This window comes from Sapajus apella, unplaced genomic scaffold, assembly GCF_009761245.1.
Source record: "Sapajus apella isolate SASKATOON/1434 unplaced genomic scaffold, GSC_monkey_1.0 scaffold8, whole genome shotgun sequence".
NCBI classification, from domain to species: domain Eukaryota; kingdom Metazoa; phylum Chordata; class Mammalia; order Primates; family Cebidae; genus Sapajus; species Sapajus apella.
In genome coordinates this window covers 4,504,292-4,524,585 of record NW_022436948.1, presented here as the reverse complement: position 1 = coordinate 4,524,585, position 20,294 = coordinate 4,504,292, and the positions used below count along the sequence as shown (strand labels likewise).

The following is a 20,294-nucleotide window of genomic DNA, read 5'->3' as shown; positions in this document are numbered from 1 at the left end:
ACGTTAACATGGGAGGCGGAGGCTGCAGTGAGCTGAGATCTCACCACTGCCCTCCAGCCTGGGTGACAGAGCAAGACATCGTCTCAAAAAAAAAAAAAAAGACCTACCAAATTAGAATATATCATTTAACATTTAATCAACAGATCAGTAAGAGATCATTTCAGACCACCTGCCCAAAAAAACACCGGCTGAAGTATTCGCCTCTCTCTAGCTATTGATCCTTTTTGTGCCTGTTCTCTCTTGATCTAAGCTTTAGAAAAAATGCTACATGTCCCCTCTTTGTTGCAGCTCAATATCTCAGAGAACATTTCAAATAACCCAAACATTTTATGGGTGCTGGACCTGAGAGGAATCAAGATGTAGCTGACAGCAGGAATTGCGAGCATTCTCAAAGCATACAAACTGCGCCACCTTCCCTACCAGGCAGTGGGAGCAGAAGACCAGCAACTGAAAAACACAGGTCACAGCACCTTTTATTCATCATACAAACTGATGGGACACGAAATACACCCAACGTCTCCAAACCGTCTTAATGCCTCAAAATCCAACAGGAAAGTCCGAGATGCCGCCTCTAGCAGGGAAGCCACGAGCCTTCCGCCTTTGGATGCTGCAGATGGGAACGGTAGAGGAATGGGAGGTCTGCCTTCTGTGCCGGGCCCTCCAGCGCCATTCCACGCTGGACACAGTGAGGCGGCACTTGGCACAGAACATTTTCCTGAGAACACGTCACACACTAGAGCATTCCGGAGGCCCAGGCCCCTTCTCAACCCAGACATCGGGATTCACGGGGAGCGGCTATACCTGTGGCCTGTCTGCAGGACTCCCGCCAATGGAAGGCACTGCCCACAGCTGCACGGAGCCACAGGTCCAAAACAAACCCTCCGCTGAGATGGGCCCACAGAGCCTGGTGGCCACAGTGGCTGGATCTAACGTATTCCTTTATGGATATGTCTGTGCACCTTGGATCAGTTAGAAAAACGAAATACTTCCTGTCATGATGATCAGTATGCAGAACCGCGTACAGCTGAGGACTCTTCTGGCTGGGTGGTACTTGGCTGTTGTACTTTGCTATCTGGGTTCTTTTATGCACATCTGTAGCAGTTGCTTTAAGACAGCCCACTTTGCCTCGGACAGGGACCCTATTAAGACCACGTATGTTTACAGAGAACTTGGGAGTTTGATTTTTCTTTAGAATTCTCACTTAGAACAAGAAGTATGAGGTGTCTGTGCATTGAGATAAACAGCGGTATACGCCACACGATCTAAATTAAGTTCTGTAAAAACATTTGATGCGGTCTTACTCTAGGCACTAAAACAACTTCTTTAAAAAAATAAAACTGTGATTTCCAAGGCCTTTATTTTATAGGGAAGAGGAATAAAGATCAATGCTAGTGGATGGTTCGTCATGAGCCCAAGGCCCATTGGGAGTCTCTGCGAGGTCATCTGCCCTTTAGATTGGGCAAAGGCAAAAAGAAATTGATATTGATTTTAAAAAATATATCTGAGGAGCCCTGGTCTCCTGCTGATTCCGTGGATGCCTGGACCACTTGTATCTGGAGAATGGAGACAGTATTACCCCGAGCCCGATTCATTTGATGAAACTACTATGTATAAAACACTTAATTATATACATAAATAACATAAAATAATTCTCATAAATTAAAAGTCAAATGATCTCCCACTATTAATTCAACCAAGAGGTGAGAGCTGGGCACGAGTGACGGTGGGGGAGGTGAGCCCTGGAGAGCCTTCTGCACGCCGCCTGCGGAGGAACTTCCCTTAGTTCATGAAGGCTTGTATTGCACAAAACAAACTCCAGCCCCATCTTCAAAAGTCTGCTGTTTGGAGTGCGGTGAAGTGCTGAGAAGGCTGCATTTTGAGAAACACAACCATCCCTTGCTTTGCTGGCAACACCGGGACTGCTCGCTATCCATCACTGAGCCATGTCAGTGTTTCTTCAAGATGGACCCCCGTGAGTACAGGATCTGGGACAACTGGCAAAGACGGACGCGTTAAGGCAGGTGTATCCTCTCACTGTGATCGGTGTTAAAAAGAGTACCAGGAAAGTTAGGAGCAAACCTCTTCCCACACCTCTCAGTGTTTCTGTGGTGGGCAGCAGCGGGGGCTGGCTGCCACCCCGCCCCTGGCCCCTTCCCCAGAAACTGGTTCACAACACGACAGCATGTGTCCCCGCACAGGCAGACCTGGCTGTTAGCCACACATTTAGTTTTAGGGGCAATTCATGCTTCTATTAGTGGACTAACCTCTCTGATTTCATTAGCTCTGGCAGGAAATAGCATTTTCTCTGTGTTTCAGAAATACCTACACTTTTCCACTGTAAAGAGCCAAACTCCTTCAATATTTTTATAAGAAACTGGTCTTTGAATACACCAACCTTTGGAATTAAAGTTTAAACAGACGGAAAACATGAATTTCCCCCCATTTCTTCCACTCAGGGGATTCTGGCTGGGCTTCAGCCAGTGAACACATTTGGATTGTACAGAATCCTGAGACAACCCGGAGGAGCCGCTGGGGGCAGCAGGGAGGCTCACTCCTCACCACAGCGTGTGACCCCCTGCATCTGGGCAGCTGTGGCGGGCGGACAGGGACCGACGGTCCTACAGTGCACACGACTTGATCATGTTAACATAAAACTAAAACATAATGTTGGCCGTAACAGTCTTGAATACATAATGTATGTTTGAAATAAAGTTAAAAAAAAACAAGAAAGGAAAAACTCTATTGGAAATCGATTCACGGATAATACGAACATGGCTTTTGAGCCAGAGTCCGTGACCTCATGTGACCCCTTGCCCATGATGACCTTGAAGGCTGGAGGAGCACGTGCAGCCCAGCACGCCGCACATGTGGTTTCAGCGCATAGTTGTGTAAGAACCGACTCAGCTCAGAGTTCAAAGGGAATAAATGTGACTTTAACTTCTATCTGCTCACTTGCAAAACAATCCAGAAGCGAGGACAGAATGCTCCCTGCTGCCACCTGTGAATACTGTCTGTGTCCTCATACAGGAACTAAGTCCTAAAGGAAAAAAGAAAACGAACCGTTTGCGTTTCTAATAACTTATCTCCTGCCTCTGACAATCCTGCTTCTCTCTCGGCTTCACTTTCCCAAACCGTGTGTCAAGGGAACACTGGTTCTGTAAGGGGCAGCGGCTGGAGCCCCGGCCCAGGACTTACTGCCTTGGTAAGGCATAGTGTAGAACCTCAACTAGTTTAAAACGCCTGCCTGCCAGAGGTCACTGCTAGAGTTAAGCTGACAGACCGCAATGGTTGCTGGGGGTGATGTGGAGATATTCCGCAAAGCTAAGTCAGCCTTACATTGCAATGCATGACTTTGTTTGTTTGGTATCCAGCAAACAAATCTAAACAGAAAACATCCCTCTGCAGTCCCTGGCTCGAGTCTCACTAAGGCAGCTCAGTAGCTGTACATCTGCTGTTGCTGCTCCGTCTGCACCTGGGGCTGGGCCGCCTGCTGCGGGGGCGCCTGCGGCTGTGGGGGCGGCAGGACGTCAGTCTGGGGCACTGCCCGCCATGTAAGTGGGTGCTGGTCACTGAGCTGGCTCCCCAGGGGCGTGATGGAGTTGACCAGGGTGGTCAGATTGATGAAGTGGGCCACAGACTGTGGGTTCGAGGCTTCGGGCTGGGGGTGGATCTGGACGTCATTTTGGCGGTTGTGCAACATGGCAGAGCCACTGACGGTATCAAAGGTCACGGTCAGGATTGAGTTGTCCAGCTGTAACTGGCGCTCAGGGGTGGTAAGGTGCCCCACGGCCACCGGCTGGAGATTGGTAAACTGAGTCCCAGCTGCAGTGGTGATGGGGGTCACGGTGATGTTGGTCAAGCCGACTGAGCTGGACGGTGTGGTCACATTTGGGTCACCCAGGGTCACCACTACCTGGAAGAGTCACACACAACAAAAATCAGTTCATTATTTCTGTGAAAGGGAGAACACAGGGATCTCCCCAGGGTGCGTTCTGTTACCCACTGGAATAACCACACGCCCGGCCCCAGGAACAGGAAGCACGACGTTCTTTGGTGAAAGAGGAAACGAAGTTAATTTTGTTCTGGAAAAATTCCAGCGGAAAAGAAAAACAAGAAACACACACAATCATGAAGGCAATGAGAAACATATTAATTTCACTGGCTAGAAAAAAACAACAACAACAGAAAAAAGTAAGCATGAAAAGACAGAAAACAGATTTTTTCTTTTCCACTCAATCCCCTAAAGTGCCCTGCTGTTGTGCTGTTGGTAAATGAAAATCCCACTGCAAAACTAAAAAGAACAATAAAAATATCTGCAGTACCAATTGCTAATAAGAGAACACATTCTCTTTCATGGAGAGTGATGAAAAGCCAAATAAATGAGGAACTTTTGCAAACATGATGACCATCCCCCAAAACAAGAGAGAGACGTGCAGTCTGAGACAGACTGATCAAACACTCAGACGCTTCAAAAGCAACAGTGACGCAGGCTGAGCATGATGGAAGGTTCCTGTCAGGACAGTGGGACTGTGGGCCAATCCCATCCTTGCCTTCCCCTTCCAGACTGAGGCATCCTCTGCCTTGCAGGTCCTTGTTCTCCGGCTGGTCGGCAAAGGCAAGGGCTGAGCTTTCACCATAAGGGCACTTGGGCAGGCCATCCATGATCTCCCCAAACTGCAAACAGCCCGCCTACTTCCCATCCGGGCAGGGACACCTCTCTTCAACATGCTCGAATGTATGTTGCTACTAACAGTGACAGGCATGGCTTGTAGGTCAGAACTCAGAAATGCTTACATGAAACACGCTTGAATGAATAATAGAATATGTCTGCTGCCTTCAGCCACATGAAGCCCACCACGTGCACCATGTATAGTAAAAACAGCAGGAGTCGCACACACGTAGGGCTCTCATGCTCAGGGAAAGCTGCCTCTGGCTAAAGTGACCGGCACCTAATCAGAGCATGAAGCAGCAAACCGACCTGCTGAATGCTCTGTACTGCGGAGTTGGTCTCGTCGCCTACGCTGCCTGTGAACTCGGTCTCTTTCTCTGAGTATTCACTGAAGGTGGCGTCCTCGGGCACCGGAGCGCCCGCCTCCTCTTCTGGCTTCTGCTTTCTCTTGTGACTTCGCTTGGCAGCTTTCCCGTGCTTCCCTTCGGCCAAATCTTCCTGCTCCAGAGTCAGCTCAGGCTGCAAGAAAATCAGGTGAGTCGGTCACGTCACTCAGTGGCCAGGGCAGCCCCAGCACCGTCCTGGACACACTCTTGGATCAGTGGGAAGGCTCATGGGCCACCAAGCTGCCACAGCAAACAGCGTGACCACAGCTGGTTCTTGTATTTCTAAGGATCTGGGCAAGCTCCTAAATTTAGTTGCAGTTTTTTTTTTTTTTTTTGAACACATACAAGTCATATTTTATGCTAAAATGTAAATACTTTTTATAAACTAATTTTTTAGCCACTGGGTAAAGGGAAATGTTTCTGCCCTGGGGAGCTCCTAGAGCACGGCTGAAAGCACTTTCAAATCAGGGCTCCCTTTCCCAAAGCTGAAACGGATTCACTGTGAAAAACCATTTTGAATTAAAATAGGTTTGACCACAAAACTGTGGGGTCATCTCCGTTTGGGACAGGAAATGAGGGCCCCGCTGCAGTGATGATCCTAGCAGGTCCCCTTCCCGCATGCTTCCCTGCAAGTATCCCAGGCGCTGCCGGGCTGCGACCCCATCTTCTGAACTGGGCCAGCTCCACGGCCAGGCTCGCTCAGGCTCACAGAGGCTGCGGGGCAGTGGTGGCTGCTGAGGGTTCACCTGGACTCCTCTCACGCTGTTCCACACGACCCGGTCCTAACCCAGTGGCAGACAGACCCAGTGGAGGCCTACACTGTGGTCATGGTGGGACGTCCCTGCCCCCATGCCTGTGACTCGCCCAGGGTAGAAACAGCCTGTGGGGTCTGGCTGGAGCGGCATTGCTGCACGTCACTCAGCCGGACACAGCCACCTTCATCAAGACTGTGCTCTAAGGTGCTATCTCAGAACAAGAGGCAGAAACGTAATCTGGGACCACTGAGAGCATGGCACTCTTTGTAATAAAGAAACTTCTGCTAACTAAGAATTTCTTTAAAAAGTAAGTTCATCTAATCAGTAAACTAATTTTGCTTGTAACAGTTTAAAGACTATTCTGATTTCCATTTTTTTAAATTTTTGAGATGGAGTCTCACTCTGTTACCCAGGCTAGAGTGCAATGTGCTATCTCAGCTCACTGCAACCTCCAACCCCTGGGTTCAAGCAATTCTCCGGCCTCAGCCTCCCTAGTAGCTGGGATTACAGGCATGCACTACCACAACCGGCTAATTTTTGTATTTTTAGTAGAGACAGGGTTTCGCCATGTTGGCCAGGTTGGTCTCAAACTCCTGACCTCAAGTGATCTGCCAGCCTTGGCCTCCCAAATTGCTGGGATTATAGGCATGAGCCACCGCACCCAGCCAATTGTTTTAATTTCTAATTTTGTCTAGAAAACATGTTTTCCAAAGTGAGATACACCAGTATTCAACGAACTGAGATCATAGAAACTACAGAAACTAGAAGATTATCTAAAAGGTTCTGAGGGAAAAAGAAGCCAAGCAAACAGGTGACGCTGGCCACGGGCCTAGAAGCTGCTCCCTCCCGGCCTGTCCAAGCCCCTCAGGTCCCTTCTGCAAGTGTCTGCTGCTTACCCCACCATTTCTGCTCACCTGGACAATGCCGATGGAGGAGGCATCGATGGTGGTGGTCTCCGGGAGGTGGTCCAGGTCGTCAATCCTCACTGCGAGCACCTACGAGGAGCACAGCGTGTGAGCTGGGGGTCGGAGTGCTGCTGACACAGGTGGGGGCCCAGAAGTCACACACACCTCGGGACCACATCCGCCACTCCTGCCCTTCCCTCCCAGCATCCGCCGCCCTTCCCATCTCCTCCATTCAGCTCTGACTTTAAAACTGCGTCCAGACGACCAGGGCTTATCCTCAGCCCTCACTTCACACTCCCGCAATGCTCATGCCCCTGTATCATCTCACGTCCACTCTCCCGGAGGGAGACTGTGCCCTCCCTTTTCGGCCCCACACCAAAGGGGTGAAGTTTCAGTGGCACTTCTGTCATTTCCAAGGAAGACCACAGCAAGGTAAGATACAGTACAGTAAACCTGTTCTATGAGGAATCATCAAAAAGCAGACATTTGCGCCAGACACATCATCCTTTTTGGTTGAATCCACACACAAGTGCTTTCATTTGTCTGTTTAGTGATGAAGTGACAGCCTGCCCCTACCTTCCCTCTGACAGCCACACGGAACAGGGTCCTCAGCACGCCCTGTGTGCCCACAGGGCCCCTCCCACCATCTAAATGCATCCTGCCCAAAAGTGGGTGACCTTCACTGTCCACACCCTGCTGACAGCAGCTGCATTTGTTCTTGTGATGACCTCATTAGATCCTAAGAAAGACAAAGGAACACAAGTACAAAGAGACAGCAGAACACGCGGGGAAGCCGTGATAAAGCGGAGGGGCTAGAAATCAGCCGAAGTCTACCTAGCAGGTGCTTCACCCAAAGAGCTTTGCAAACATCTTTAAATTTCTGATGAACTAAAGGAAGTCAAAACGGAAAAGTAGACGTTGCTTTGTGGATGCAACTCATTTAAAAAAAAAAGCAGGGAACTGCATCGTTAAATTTACACTCAATGACCAGGTCTGGGCCCCTTCTTAGAAAATAAGGCAAATAAAGGCTGGCCTGCAAGTGTTTTAAATTAACATACATCCTGACAATGGCTTTGAAGACTCCAGTGTAACTCTCTCTCACTGACACTGAGCACAGACCCACACTGTGACGCTCTCAAAGGACCCTGAGCAAAAGCAACCAGACTGCTGTGGATGTACTCTCTACGGTCACCACCATCACCACCGTCATTATCACCTCTGCCACCAGTATCCTCACCGTCATCACCAACACCGTCACTGCCATCACCACCCCCACTGCCACCACCACCAATACTTCCACCTCCACCACCATCATCACCACCAACACTGTCACCACCAACACTGTCACCACCATCACCACTACTGCCATCCCTATCACCATCACCATCACCAACACCATCACCATCTCCTCCTCCACCACCACCACCATCATCACCTCTACCTCCCCCATCACCATCATCACCACCTCCATCACCACCATCACCTCTACCACCACCATCCCCACCATCACCACCTCCCCCATCACCATCAACACCACCTCCCCCACCGCCACCATCACCGCCACCATCACCACCTCCCCCACTGCCATCACCACCTCCCCCACCGCCACCATCACCACCTCCCCCACCGCCACCATCACCACCTCCCCCACCGCCACCATCACCACCTCCCCCATCACCACCATCACCTTTACCACCATTTCCACCACCACCTCCATCAGAATCCTAGTCACACAGTGTGAAAGCTGATGCCACCAAAGAACCACTATAAAAGCATTAGCTTTATTCTTAGGGGATAAGACAAAAGTGAAAAGTGTTTTGTTTTAAATGTAACATTCACTCCAAGTGAAGAGAAAAACCATAGCTTGGAGTCACAAAATACTATCAATCCTAAAAGATTCCGAATCTCTGTAAGTAGTTTATGCCTGTTTAACTAGCTGAACAGTTAAACTATAACTAGTTTTAACTTAACTAGTTAAGTGTTCGTCTCCAATGAACACCTTCCTCCTCCTGAATCTGTGGCATCGCCAATGGGGCCAGGCTCGGGGGACCCTTGGCGTGGCCCTCTCAGACAGCCAGGCCTCACTGCAGCACACAGCCACACGAAGCCGACCAGATCCCCTGCCTTCCCTTCACGCTGCTGTCGGGGGCTGTCTCTTCCACCCACACGCTCTATTCTGGTTTGTGATTACTTTGCCTCTCTGTCTACTCCTTACTTTTCCTTCTGTTTCCTACCCAGCCCGTACAGTCCAGGAGGGCAGGGATGGACCCTGGCGGGCTGGCCCATCACTGGCAGGCACGTGCTGAGTCAATGCAGAAGGAAGCAACAGTGAGATGGTCAAAAGGAATGACACAGGGAGCCCAGGACAAACAGCTGCAGACACAGACCGGTTCAGGAACAGCAATGGACCATATACCCCCGTACCCCTAACTTGCTTCTGTCTGGTTTGGGCTTGAGGGACACGAGGATGGGTAACACACAGCCCAGTTTAAGGAGCAGAGCACAGAAGGTGAACTTGCAGTAGGGCAACCTTGGGAAGTGGTTTAATCCTGGTGGGAGGACCCTGCCGGGCAGTGTTTGTGGGAGACGTCTTCACCAGCAAGGCCTCTGCACCCAGCTATGCATGTCAAACCTCCCTCCGGTGTGCAAATGTGATGTGTACACCCTTTATCAATACGCTGAAGTCTATAAACCCACAGGCATGGAGAGAAATGGCTCAAACTCCAGCCTTGCTCACAGCCTGCTGGGTGGGCTGCAGGGCCTGCCCTGCCCCTGAGGTGCCAAGGTGATCCTGGTGCTCTGGGTTCCTGCTCCCAACTCTCTTTTCCTAGGTAAAAGCACCAGCTGGTCACTACATGAAAACAGAAGCAACGGAGCTCAGTTACGGGGATCCAAGCTCCCCGCTGACCGGGGCACAGGGCAGATTACACCAGCACAGTGCCCTGGCTTCCCGGACCAGAGAGCAGGTTGAGTCCCCACACCACCCGGGAGCCTCATCAGCCTGCAGAGGAGCAGGAACACAGCGACGTCCCGGATCACCCCCAAACTAGGGAGCCACCAGACTGATGCCTGAGGCAGACGGTGCTTTCCTAATTCCAAAAGGAAGTCACGTTCATTACAGGGGATCAGAAAATGGAGAAAATTGTGAAGACAAGAAATTACTCATAACTTCAACAGCACGAGAAAGTCGCTGTGGGATGTTCTGTTCCTTTCTTTACCTATCTCATTTACATAACTGAGTATTACAAATACACACAATGTGAGTAACACACGTTGTATACACACACACCACATACGCACAGCACATACTGCTCTTTCACGTACGTCGTGAGCATTTCACAATTTTATTTCAAATCCGTGTAAGCCTCTGAGCGTAGGCAAACACACTGCTAAACTATCATTAACTGAATCGCTTTCCTATTGCAGGATGTCGAGGGGTTGGAATAATCAATCATTTACTAAACACTCGACAAATGCTGCGATGCTGCCTTCAAGAAAAGCACTGCAGGGTGAGCACGGCAGCTCATGCCAGCCACCGGCGTGGTCACTCTGAACCTAAAACCTCCTGTTCCCTCCGCAGGCAAGGGATGCCATCCCTCGCTGCTACCGTTTGTGTTTCTGGGATGCGTGGTGAGCTGAATGCCTTCCCATGTGTTTTTTGCCACGGGTGTTCTTCCTGCACGAGCTCCCTCTCTGCGCACGCCTGGGTGCGCTACACGTTTCTCAGTGAGGGCTTGCTATCGCTAATGTTAACAGGCTCTGTCTGTCTCAGACAGTCACGGCCCCACGGATGGTTCACTTTGCCTTTGGCCTGATTTGTTCCGAGTGCTTACGGAGTCAAACCTATTGATACCGTGTTTATAATTCCTTTTGCAGCTTTTACTCCTTTCTACGACCTGGCCACCAAGTTTTCCTCTGGTTTGTTCTGCAGGGTGCTCCTTCTTAAAGCACGTTTAACTACGGGACGTCCCAGCCCTTCGTGTAGAGCAGGCTTTCAGGGCAGCCAGGCTCTGCCTTCATCTGCACAATCTCCCCAGGCTGTCCTCAGCACCACACTTTGATCAAGCCCAACACCACATGCAGCCCCCATTTTGCACATGGGTTCCATGGGTGGGAGGAATGGGGGGGTGGCAGGGCTGTGCTTCCATCTTGCTGTAATTTCAGGGAGGATATAATTTATAACCTCAGCAAAGGCCCGCCTGAGGCTCTCCCATCCTCTCCCAGCCACTGGCTCAGTGCCTCCTGTGTGGCAGGCAGTGCCGGTCACAGAGGCACCGAAGATCCAGGCCCTGCCTCCAGAAGTTGGGGTCTGCAGAGGGAGGCGGGGCAGGTGCCAGCACGGGTGTGTCCAGCGCACGGCCCACTGGCAGGGCGCAGAAGGGGCATAGCCCCCGGCTTACCTCGGGGTGCTTACGCCGCATGTGCCGGCTCATGGAGGCCCTGGTGGACACCTTCGTCCCGCACAGCTGGCAGCTCTGCGCCTCCACCTTGTCATGGGTGAGCTGCACGTGCTTCTGCAGCATGTACTCGGTCACGTACTTCTTGTCACACACGGAGCACGTCCACTGCTTGCCCACTTTGCACACACACAGACACACACGAATGTGGAAAGGAAGAGACATGCAGGTCACCAGTGCGGCCATCCAAGTGACCCTGGCCACAAGAAGCCTGCCACGCCCTGTCCGTCCTGAGAGGGCCAGTGCTGGTCCCCGAGCACGTAAGAGCATGGAGCCTCTGCATCCCTGCTCCAATATGAGAAATTCGAGAAGGGACACCTGAAAGCTGTGGCGGCTGACCTTTAGAGGCCAAGGGGCCACCATGAAGCCCAGACATCGCTACCTGTGCTGGAACAGGCTAGGTGACAGGACAGTTGTTTCCACCCCTGTAGGCACTCATATGGCCCTGGCAACCTGCTGCGTGTGGCCCCGAAGGCTCCTGCAGGCCGCGCCCGCTTACCTGTGTGGATGAGCTTGTGGGTCTCCATGGTGTTCCTCTCACTGAAGGTCTTCCCGCATAATTCACACATGAAATCTTTAATCCCTGCAGAGAAAGGCGCACATAACTTCCCTATGTTTAATGAATGTTTTCAGTCCACATCCAAGAACATCTTCCACTGACGTGTTCTAGGCACTGCAGAGCCTTTGGGGGAAGGTGAATTGCAAGAAGATAGCAGACAACGAACGCTCATCCCAGCCTCAGCCCGAAAAGTGTGACTCCATGGTGACAGTTCGTATCGGAGTCATGAGCTGTGGGGATGGCTGTCTAAGAACACAGAGAGTGGAACCCACAGAGACAAACAACGGGAATTTCTTAAAAGCATTAATGTATAGATAGCTCCTTTAGTCCAGAAAGATCTTAGGCAGCCTATGTGACATCATGAGAGAAGAAACGGTCACAGAAATCAGGGCCAAGGGCAAGGAGGTCACAGACGTGCCAAGCGTGCAGAAGAGACAACAAAGCCGCCAGGCTTGGACAAAATGAGTACGATTCTTAAAAACCTTTACTAATTCAGCCGGAGGCCGAGACGAGGTCAGGAGATCGAGACCATCCTGGCCAGCATGGTGAAACTCTGTCTCTACTAAAATACAAACAATTAGCAGGGCGTGGTGGCGTGCGCCTGTAGTCCCAGCTACTTGGGAGGCTGAGGCAGGGGAATTGCTTGAACCCAGGAGGTGGAGGCTGCAGTGAGCTGAGATGGTGCCACTGCACTCCAACCTGGTGACAGAGTAAGATTCCATCTCCAAAAAAATTTAGTACTAAGTCAAATTAGAGCTGATGTCGGTCACAGTGGCTCATGCCTGTGATCCCAGCACTTTGGGAGGCCAGAGGAGGATCACACGAGTCCAGGAGTTCAAGAGCAGCCTCAGCAACATGGCGAGCTCCCATCTCTACAAAAATAAAATAAAATGAGCTGGGCATGGTAGTATGTGCCTGTAGTTCCGGCTATTAAAGAGGCTGAGGTGGGAGGACGCCTTGAGCCCGGGACATCAAGGCGACAGTGAGCTATGATGGCATCACTGCACTCCGGCACGAGCGGCAGAGTGAGACCCCATGTCAACAACAACAAAAAGGCAAATCAGAGCTTACTTGACTTTTTAAAATATTTGATAAGTACCCAGTCAGTCTGGCTCCTGGACGGGCCTCATGGGAGCCAGAAGTGGACACTGTAACAGACAGCACCGGCACTGGCGGTTCCAATTCCAAGAACCCCTTCCAGGGCAGGGTCTTAACCCCCCAGAGCCTCCCAGAGCAGGCAGTGTCCCTCCCTGGGTCCAGGGGCAAGACCTGGAAGTGTCACTGTTTTGTTGCTTGTTTTAAGGAAACTCTTGATTGACATCAAACTCACAGACAGAAAAACAAATTATAAGTGAGTGTATGGCTCCATAAATTTCCACAAAGTGAACAAACAAAATAACCAGTTCCCCGATGACTAGGGAAAAAGAGCCAGCACAGCCACCATCCTGACATTCCCACAGTCCGGAGGTACACGGCAGGTAGCCTTGTGCTGGAAACAGGTTTAATCAGAGAGGTGGCGGGGAGGCGCACAGATCATCCTGCTAAAATGTTCTTTCCTGGATGAGGAGGCTGCATCTCCCAGGACAGTCTGCGGAATCTGACAGGGTGAAGATGATAAGGCCCAGCCTTAGTGACTCCTATTGAGAGAGTCTGGGAAAGAAAACCCAAACCCGGTGTTTAGACGAAGCCTCTCAGATGATTCAGGTCATCCAAGAGTCAGTCTCCCCAACTGACAGCCACGTGAGGAAAGTTTAGAGAACATTTCTTAAAGCTCAAGGACCGCAACAAAAGATGCCCCAAAATGCTCGGAAAGACAGGGCAAGCAGTGGACCACAGCCTGGGAACGGCTGCTGTAGGGATGATCGCAGGGGGGAGAACCAGGGAGTGCGTCTGTTTCACCGGGCCAGACACCTCGCTCTGACAGCCGCCAGCCCCCACCCGGCAGCACAGGGAAACATGTGGCACCTAATTATGTATGCAGTCCATACGAGGAAGGCAGGGAGGAGGCTGGAGGTGGACCTGGTGCGAGAGCTCAGGTCAGCCCACGTCTGGGGACTCAGGGGATCGGGGCAATGGCCCTGCTTGCCTCAATAGGGCAAGCAAGAATCGAGTCCATGGTCTATTTCACCCCAAAAACTGATGGGGAGGTGGAGCCTATGAGTGTCTTTTAAACAAAGGGTTCCCCCCAACATGGGAGCAAGGCAAGTAATTTTTTTTGTTGTTTTTTTGAGACAGAGTCTCATTCTGTCACCCAGGCTGGAGTGCAGTGATACGATCTCGGCTCACTGCAACCTCCACCTCCTGGGTTCAAGAGATTCTCCTGCCTCAGGCTCCTGAGTACCTGGGATTACAGGCATGCACTGCCATGCCCAGCTAATTTTTTTTATTTTTAGTAGAGATAGGGTTTCACCATGTTAGTCAGGCTGGTCTCAAACTCCTGACCTCGTGATCCACCTGCCTCGGCCTCCCAAAGTGCTGGGATTACAGACGTGAGGCACCACGCACAGCCCAAGGCAAGTAATTTTTAAAGGCACACTTAACTCAGTCCTGAGGGCTCACTGTGGAGCATGGAACAGAGGCCACCACAGCCCAATGAATTGGTGGGCAGCAGGCAGAGTGTGGGGTGTTCTGAGAACCCAGATAAGGGCATGTGGCCCAGTCTTGGGGAACAAGTATGTCCCAAAAAAGGTAAAGCATATACTAGATAGAAATTCCCCAGGAAAGAGAAGGATGGCACACTTCTGGCAATCCAGGGGCAGAGGAGGCCTGCATGCCCGGCCAACCCAAAGCAGACTGGTGTAGCAACCAGCACCACTCTGGGGAGCAGGGGAGGCAGGTAGGCAGGCAAGATGGGCAGGGGAGGTGGGCAGGGGAGGTGGGCAGGCAAGGAGGGCAGGGGAGGTGGGCAGGCGAGGTGGGCAGGCGAGGAGGGCAGGGGAGGAAGACAGAGGAGGCGGGCAGGTGAGGTGGTCAGGTGAAGTAGGCGGGTGAGGAGGGCAGGCGAGGTGGGCAGGGAAGGAGGGCAGGGGAGGAGGGCAGAGGAGGAGGGCAGGGGAGGAGGGTAGGGGAGGAGGGCAGGGGAGGAGGGCAGGTGAGGTGGTCAGGTGAAGTAGGCGGGTGAGGAGGGCAGGCAAGGTGGGCAGGGAAGGAGGGCAGGGGAGGAAGGCAGGGGAGGAAGGCAGGGGAGGAGGGCAGGTGAGGAGGGAAGGGGAGGAAGGCAGGGGAGGAGGGCAGGGGAGGAGGGCAGGGGAGGAGGGCAGGCGAGGCGGGCAGGTGAAGTGGGCCGGATGATGAAAGGACCCAGCAAGCAGGTGAGGCCCCGGGGAGCCCTGAGCAGGCTCACTCCAGGGAACTTCACACTCAGACAGGTTCCATCGCCCAGGGACAACCTTCTCTCAATTCTGATGTCTCCATCCTCTCTCTGAAAGCACACACGCTCGCCCACACAGAAGACTTGCACAAGATGGACTGTGCTAGCGGCCGCGCAGGCTGCTCTGTGACCTGTCATGTCACCGACGCCTCTCTGTGCACGTCAGCGTAACAGGCATCATCGACCGAGCGGACACCCTGCTCTTTCCTGGATGAACCAGGGCTTAGCCATCGCCCTCCCGAGGCCGCCTCCGACCTCCCGGCGCCTGCCCTAGCACGCGCAGATGACAAGCAGCCTTGCGAGCATCCCTGGACCTTGTCTGATCATTATTTCTTAAGCACAATTCTGCGGGGGAAACGGTTGAATGGGAGGACCATTTAAGGACTGACCCGTCTTCCAAATACCCGCCGTGAGCTGTGTGGCACGCGCTGCAGGTGACAGGGTCCCTGTGAAACGGGGGGCCTTCGGAGACACACAGCTGCTCACTGCGGCTCCAGGCAGCTCCCTTGGAGAACCCAGCTCTCACTGGGAGTCACAAGGAGGGACCATCTTGAGGTGGCTCTCTGTCCCCCCACGGCCCGCCTGGCTTCCCTGCGCAGTGGGCGCCATGGCTGGCGCGGACGGCCCTGGACTCACCCGTGTGCCGCTTGCAGTGCTTGAGCATGTTGACCTTCTGCGCGAACCTGCGGTGACACTCCTTGCACTCGTACTCCTTGATGCCCTTGTGCAGCTTCATGTGGTGGCGCAGCGCGTGCTTGGTCTTCATGCCTTCAAGGACAGAGCAGATCACAGGTGGCCACACCCCCATGCAGCCCACCCGGGCCCATGCTGAGACCCTGGGGCAGGCACAGGCGTCGGCCCACGCAGGACGAGTGAGGTGACCTGGGCCACCCCTGAGGATCCCGCTCCACTAGTGGTGAGACCTGGGAAGTGACTGTCTCCTGGGAAGGCCAGGAGAGACTGCCTGTGACATCAGGTGCACTCACCCCTGCCAGGGCCTGGCCCAGCCCCAAGCACACATGAGCAACACGGGGCCTGGGTAAACTCCCCAGCATGCCCATGGCAACCCAGCAGGAGAATTAGGTGACAGATACATTAATGTAAGCATGACCTTGACAATATGAGTGGTAATTAGGGTTCCAACACTAGATGGCTTCAGCAGCGGCTTTCAATCTGCCTCTGATTTAAAAATCTAATCTTAAGAAGATGAACTATTCCAAAGCCTCATTCACGCAGCCAGTGGAGAGAGGGATGGCCTTGGCACAGAGGCTGAGCCAGAGGACACAGCACTTTACAGGGCCCCTCTGCAGGGGGCACAAGCAGGGGCAACTCGACACCCCCACCCGGGAGGCTCACACACACCAGGGCACAGGCAGACCCAGCCCAGAGGCAGCCTCCCCATCCCCAAGGAGGAATCTTCACTGTGCCTGCCCAGGGCGCTGGGCAGCCTGCACTCCCAGGCCACTGTGTTCCCTCCACACTTGGGGAAGAACTACTGAGCCTGAAAACAGCACTGTCATAAGCTGGTGAAAGGCTCTCCTCCTATTCCACCCTGACCAGATGCAGCGGTGACCATCCACCACCTCCTGTGAAAATTCTAAGGCTGGGCCAGACGACATCCCTGTTACAAGAACACTGCTCGGCTGGGCCAGCAGGGGGAGCCAACGCCCCGAGATGAAGCCTCGCCGCGGGCACACAGCACAGCGCTGCGGCCGCGGGTGGGGACAGCACCTGCAGCCCTATTACCAGCGACCGAAGAGAGATTTCACCTGAAAAAGTTACTTTTAATCTTTTTGATTAAAAAAAAAAGAGTGCTGGTCATTGTTGACATGCCGAGACCCAGCACCTCCCTCTTCCTGCTCCTAAAATGAACATATTCCAAATTCCAAAACCAACACAGTCATAGAAACGCCAGAAAATAAATACAGAGGGAAAGGGACAGCAACGCTCATCTCCACGTTCCAGCCTCCCCGCCGCCCGCGCTCGTGACTGTGATGTTTTTCCTTCCATTTAACAAAGAAAATCTGAGAACAGTTTCAAAGTAAACGCAACTGCCACACAGAGGGCATTTTAAAGCTTGCTCTCCTGGGATTGTGATTCAACAGATTACCATGGGAAAAACTGATGTTTTTTAAAATGCTTAATATTTCCAAGCCTGAACAGGGCACGCCTTTTGATAGCTTTCAACACCTAGTGTTGCATTCCCACTAGCCACGCTAAGTTCTCGTGGATCATTCCTGAGTATTGCAGGGCCCCTGACGTGATTGCTGTGTGTGATGTTTCCCCCCACACACACAGAAAACCTGGCCCCCGCCTGCCGGCGACAGACCATCACGACTTCCCACAGCCTCCCACTTGGTCCCCGACACTGGCTAAGTCCCCGGTCAGGGCTAGAATTTCCGGAAACAATGTAAAGTAATAACATGCAGCACTGTTTCCTGCAAAACTGTAATAATAAATGACTATTTAAAAAACAACTAGAAACTTTATAAATAAAGGGTCTGGTTATATGAATCCACATGATGGAATCGTGTCAGGGGGCTTGAAAACTAAAATCAGGCAATATTTACATGTTCTGATATAAAAAAAATCTCCAAGATGCATTTCCAAGTAAAAAAAGCAGCAAGTATGAAAAACCAATGAGCACAGCATGTGATTGTCTGTACCAGCAACTGCTACGCGATGGCAAGATGGCGATGCCGAAATTTGGTAGTACGTAAAATAAATCTGGCAACCAATGTGTTAATGCCAGTATTTTAACTATTCAGAATTCATTTAAAAATCCAAGTGACTAAATAATTAATACATTTCAAATACTAAAATGTCTACGACATTATAAAATGTGGCTTTATTCCACACCCCTCGCCTCCCAGGGCACCTGGTGGCATTTGGGGACCTTCGGGGGACCGAGGTGTGGCTCCTCTCTGCCTGCCTAAGAGGGCCGGCCCTGTATAACCCTCACCTCTGGCCCTCCAGTCTCGACACACTATTCAGGACCCCTCCAGCCGGGCCCACCATACTGTCTTAAAAATCTGACTTCCTGGGGGCATTGGGGAGGAAAGGGAAGCTGGGGGCAGGTGGCGAAAGGGGCTGGGAGCTTAAGGGAGACGGGGATGGAGAGGAAGCCAGCCTGGCCCAGTGAGGCAGGCAGATACTGCCACTGAGGTTGGCTCTTCGAGGAGCGGCCGGGGTCTGAGGGGAGAGTAACAACGCCATCTTCAGACCTGTTTGTATTGTTTACAAAATAAGACTTGGGGCCGGGCGCGGTGGCTCACGCCTGTAATCCCAGCACTTTGGGAGGCCGAGGCGGGTGGATCACGAGGTCAAGAGATCGAGACCATCCTGGTCAACATGGTGAAACCCCATCTCTACTAAAAATACAAAAAATCAGCTGGGCATGGTGGCGCGTGCCTGTAGTCCCAGCGACTCAGGAGGCTGAGGCAGGAGAATTGTCTGAACCCAGGAGGCGGAGGTTGCGGTGAGCCGAGATCGCGCCATTGCACTCCAGCCTGGGTAACAAGAGCGAAACTCCATCTCAAAAAAAAAAAAAAAAAAAAAAAAAAATTAAGACTTGGCGAAGTGAATGCACTGCTTTTTCACTAAAACCACCCATGTCCCTGCACAAAGTTACCCTGGAGGAGGGACAAAGGCCTGTGCTGGCCTCTGAGGTGAGGAACTGAGGGCCAGGAAGGGGGGAAAGAAAGAGCCCCTCTTCTGCAGGCAGTTCCTTTAGGCTTTGACTCGCAGTGTTATTCTGCGCGTGCTCACAGGGCTCATCCGAGTTAATGCAGCTTCTGTGTCTTCATGCTAGTCACGGTGACAGCCCAAGACAAGACCTGCTGCTCCAAAACTTTTAGGAAGTTGTTTTTAAAAAAAAACAGGAATGGGCTAAAATTATGGCATGTACTGGAATTATCTTTTTATTTTGCTTACTAATTGTGTCATTTTATCACTAGGCTTGTTATTAATGAATGTTCTGTTGTTACAATGAAGAGTCCTTGGCAGTGGTGAATTCCTCTCACCCCCAGCCGATCCTAGTCTGCGGGTGAATACGCTGAGGGTTTTGCATCGCTGTTGGAGCCCACGGCGGCTTTGAGAATCATTTCAACAATTAGATCCTGCATGATTTTCCTACTTTGAAGATGATGTGCTCGTGCATTTACATTTACCACATCTTTCTGCTTTCCGGATACTTGATTTTTCTTTTAGATTCCTAATTCCTCCAGTCTTTTCCTTTTAAGTAAGTGACTGAAGCCTACAGGTTTCCAGAGCCACACTCTGGCCATGCCACTTGCACTGTGGTCAATGTGATGTGCCAGTTCTGGCTCACGTCCCCTCCCTGCACCCTGCGGCCGGGCAGCCCGGCTGAGCCTGGCCCGTGGCCCCGCCGCCCGCACCTACCTTTCCCACACTCGGCGCACAGGTACTCGCGGACATTGTCGTGCACACGCATGTGCTCCTTCAGCATGTCCTTCCTGGCGAAGGACTTCCCGCACTGCTCACAGGCGTGGCTCTTCACACCTGAGAACACAGGCATCCACAGCTCAGAGCCCAGTAGATCCTACCTGCCTGCGGTGCCCACAAAAAGGACACACCGAGGAGAGGGGCTTGGCCTGCCTCGCAGCTGGAAGCGCAGTAACAGGGGCAGGGTCGCCTCTTCAGCAGCCCCCGCAGAACCCTGGCTCGAGTAGGTCCCTGAGGACCTGGAGGGGTGAGGGTGCTGGGGATGCCGGGCTGTGAGTGGCAAGGCTGACAAGGACTCAAAAAGCTGGAGAAACAGTGGAAGGCACAGGCGAGGCAGGTGCGGCAGCTGTGTGTGGAGCACTGGAGACCCCCCAGCATCCCTCCCTGCCGGCCTCCTCCCGCCAGGGCCAGGCCCCCCGCACCCTAACAGTCACGCACCTGTGTGAATGAGCTTGTGGCGCTCTAGGTTTCCTATGCTGTTGAAGATGCGCCCACAGATCTCGCAGGGGTGGATGTACCTGAAACCGGAGATGAGCTGAGGATGGCTGCACAGCCTCGGGCTCCGTGGCAGCCACGGCACTGTCCTCAGCACTGTCCCCAGAACCATCACCGTCCCCAGCACCATCACCAGCACCTTCCCCCGCACCATCACCAGCACCATCACCAGCACCTTCCCCAGCACCATCACCATCACCATCACCAGCACCTTCCCCAGCACCATCACCAGCA

The 20,294-nt window shown here is 52.4% G+C and overlaps 1 protein-coding gene and 1 pseudogene across 7 annotated transcripts in view; both read right to left on the bottom strand.

The window, feature by feature from the left end:
* Positions 1 to 448: 448 nt before the first annotated feature.
* LOC116550788 lies at positions 449 to 2,637 on the bottom strand (annotated as a pseudogene).
* The window catches only part of PRDM15 (PR/SET domain 15), an 80,346-nt gene continuing 60,503 nt past the window's right edge, over positions 452 to 20,294 (bottom strand). For 3 of the 7 annotated variants that reach the window (XM_032276814.1, XM_032276815.1, XM_032276816.1), the window contains 8 exons: positions 20,004 to 20,083; positions 19,503 to 19,622; positions 15,738 to 15,869; positions 11,672 to 11,755; positions 11,116 to 11,291; positions 6,725 to 6,805; positions 4,979 to 5,188; positions 3,434 to 3,913 (listed from right to left, as the gene is read on the bottom strand). In XM_032276814.1, the coding sequence (XP_032132705.1) occupies positions 3,434 to 3,913; positions 4,979 to 5,188; positions 6,725 to 6,805; positions 11,116 to 11,291; positions 11,672 to 11,755; positions 15,738 to 15,869; positions 19,503 to 19,622; positions 20,004 to 20,083 (1,363 nt within the window). Of the gene's footprint in view, positions 3,914 to 4,978; positions 5,189 to 6,724; positions 6,806 to 11,115; positions 11,292 to 11,671; positions 11,756 to 15,737; positions 15,870 to 19,502; positions 19,623 to 20,003; positions 20,084 to 20,294 lie in introns of all 7 variants that reach the window. The other 4 variants (XM_032276811.1, XM_032276812.1, XM_032276817.1 and 1 more) reach the window with 2 other exon arrangements.